The 1,496-nt window shown below is 29.9% G+C and overlaps 1 protein-coding gene across 2 annotated transcripts in view; it reads right to left on the bottom strand.

Annotated features, from left to right (window-relative positions):
* Positions 1-239: 239 nt before the first annotated feature.
* LOC108914832 (gastrula zinc finger protein XlCGF28.1-like) overlaps positions 240-1,496 on the bottom strand; it is an 8,044-nt gene continuing 6,787 nt past the window's right edge. Inside the window, exon 3 of one of the 2 annotated variants that reach the window (XM_018720731.1) lies at positions 240-970. In XM_018720731.1, coding sequence (XP_018576247.1) covers positions 657-970 — 314 coding nt within the window. In that variant the 3' untranslated portion in view covers positions 240-656. The remainder of the gene's footprint in view (positions 971-1,496) is intronic. The other variant, XM_018720733.1, reaches the window with a different exon arrangement.

The raw sequence follows: 1,496 nt of genomic DNA, 5'->3' as shown, positions 1-1,496 counted from the left end.
AACTTCACACAATGTAGGTTGATTTAAAAATAAGTAGCAATGCTGATAGTGAAGGAATATAACTTAATATGTTAACTCCTGTTTACACCACTTGGTGGCAGCATACACAAAAATTAAAGTGCAGTTTAAAAAACTAATTATAACGCGACTCCTTATTTGATAAAAAAATATTAATATAAAATTTCTAGTCAGGAGAACTGCTAAAAAAACTGACCCCCATATAAAATTACATAAAATAATTACTTTAAGATTATGTAACTCTTTTAATAGTGTCATAGGAATGTATAAAATTATTTTTATGAGTGAAATCAGCTCCTAATTTTTGCAATTTATTACAACAAAAGGATACATTATAAATAGGCAAGTTCTGTGAACTTACTTTCTTTTCTCAGAATGTCATTGCACATCATTACATAAATCATAAAATAGTCTTTACATTCAATGCAATGGCAAATACAATAATACTGTTATGGCAGCATAATTATATTCTTCCTAGAATTGTGATCCAATTATACTTTATAGATGTTCAAATTTTGTTACTTTGTTTCATAAATATTTAAAACTGTTTCTTAAATGTCTTAAAATATTGAGAATCAACTCCTTATATCGTTATAGGCACTTTTTTATCCGTAGTTCCATAAATTAGCTGTATGTGACTAGATAACCATACAATCTTTACAGTGTTCGTTATCCTCTGGTGATACTGAATTAGTCAAATTGTGATGCTTTATCATATGATCTTTCAAATAATACCGCCTTATAAAACCTTTCCCACACACTGAACATTTATGAGGTCTTTCTTCAGTGTGGATCATCATGTGATAATTTAAATGCAATGGCCTTAAAAATTCTTTTTCACATATTGTACACACATATGGTTTGACTCCTGAATGTACTGCTTCATGTCTTTGCAAATCCACTTTCTTTATAAATGCTTTCTCACACTTTGTACATGGAAAAGGTCGTTCACCTAAAAGATGTACACATATTCAGTCATATAAACTCAAAAATTGAAAAAATATATTTTTAATATATAGTTCATACATATTTTTTTGTATTACAAAATATGTATATATGGCATTTAATGCATTTGAAATCCGTATTTTACAAGCTTGCACGTTTAGTCCAGTTGCTCAGGGTTTTTACCTCCGAATTTTTTATAACTGAACCGATTGACGTGAAATTTTGACTGAATGTGGGGAATGCCTCAAGGAACAAAACTTATATAGTGCCGAAGTGTGCCTTTGCCTTGGGGGTGGTTGCCACCCCTTCTTGGGGGTGGAAATTTTTATGTCCAAAATAACCACTGGAATCGATAGAGAAATCAATTTTAAGTAACAAATGTTATATAAAGTTTTTTGGATAATCCAATACTTTCCGAGTAATTCATCATTGAAAATGTTGATTTTTTACTGAAAAAGTGCTTGTTTTCGGACAGTTTTTTGCAAATAACTCTGAAACCATTGGATTTAACGAAAAAGTTGTAATGAACAAAA

This window comes from Anoplophora glabripennis, unplaced genomic scaffold, assembly GCF_000390285.2.
Source record: "Anoplophora glabripennis isolate ALB-LARVAE unplaced genomic scaffold, Agla_2.0 scaffold1355, whole genome shotgun sequence".
NCBI lineage: Eukaryota > Metazoa > Arthropoda > Insecta > Coleoptera > Cerambycidae > Anoplophora > Anoplophora glabripennis.
This window is presented reverse-complemented; position numbering and strand designations above follow the sequence as displayed.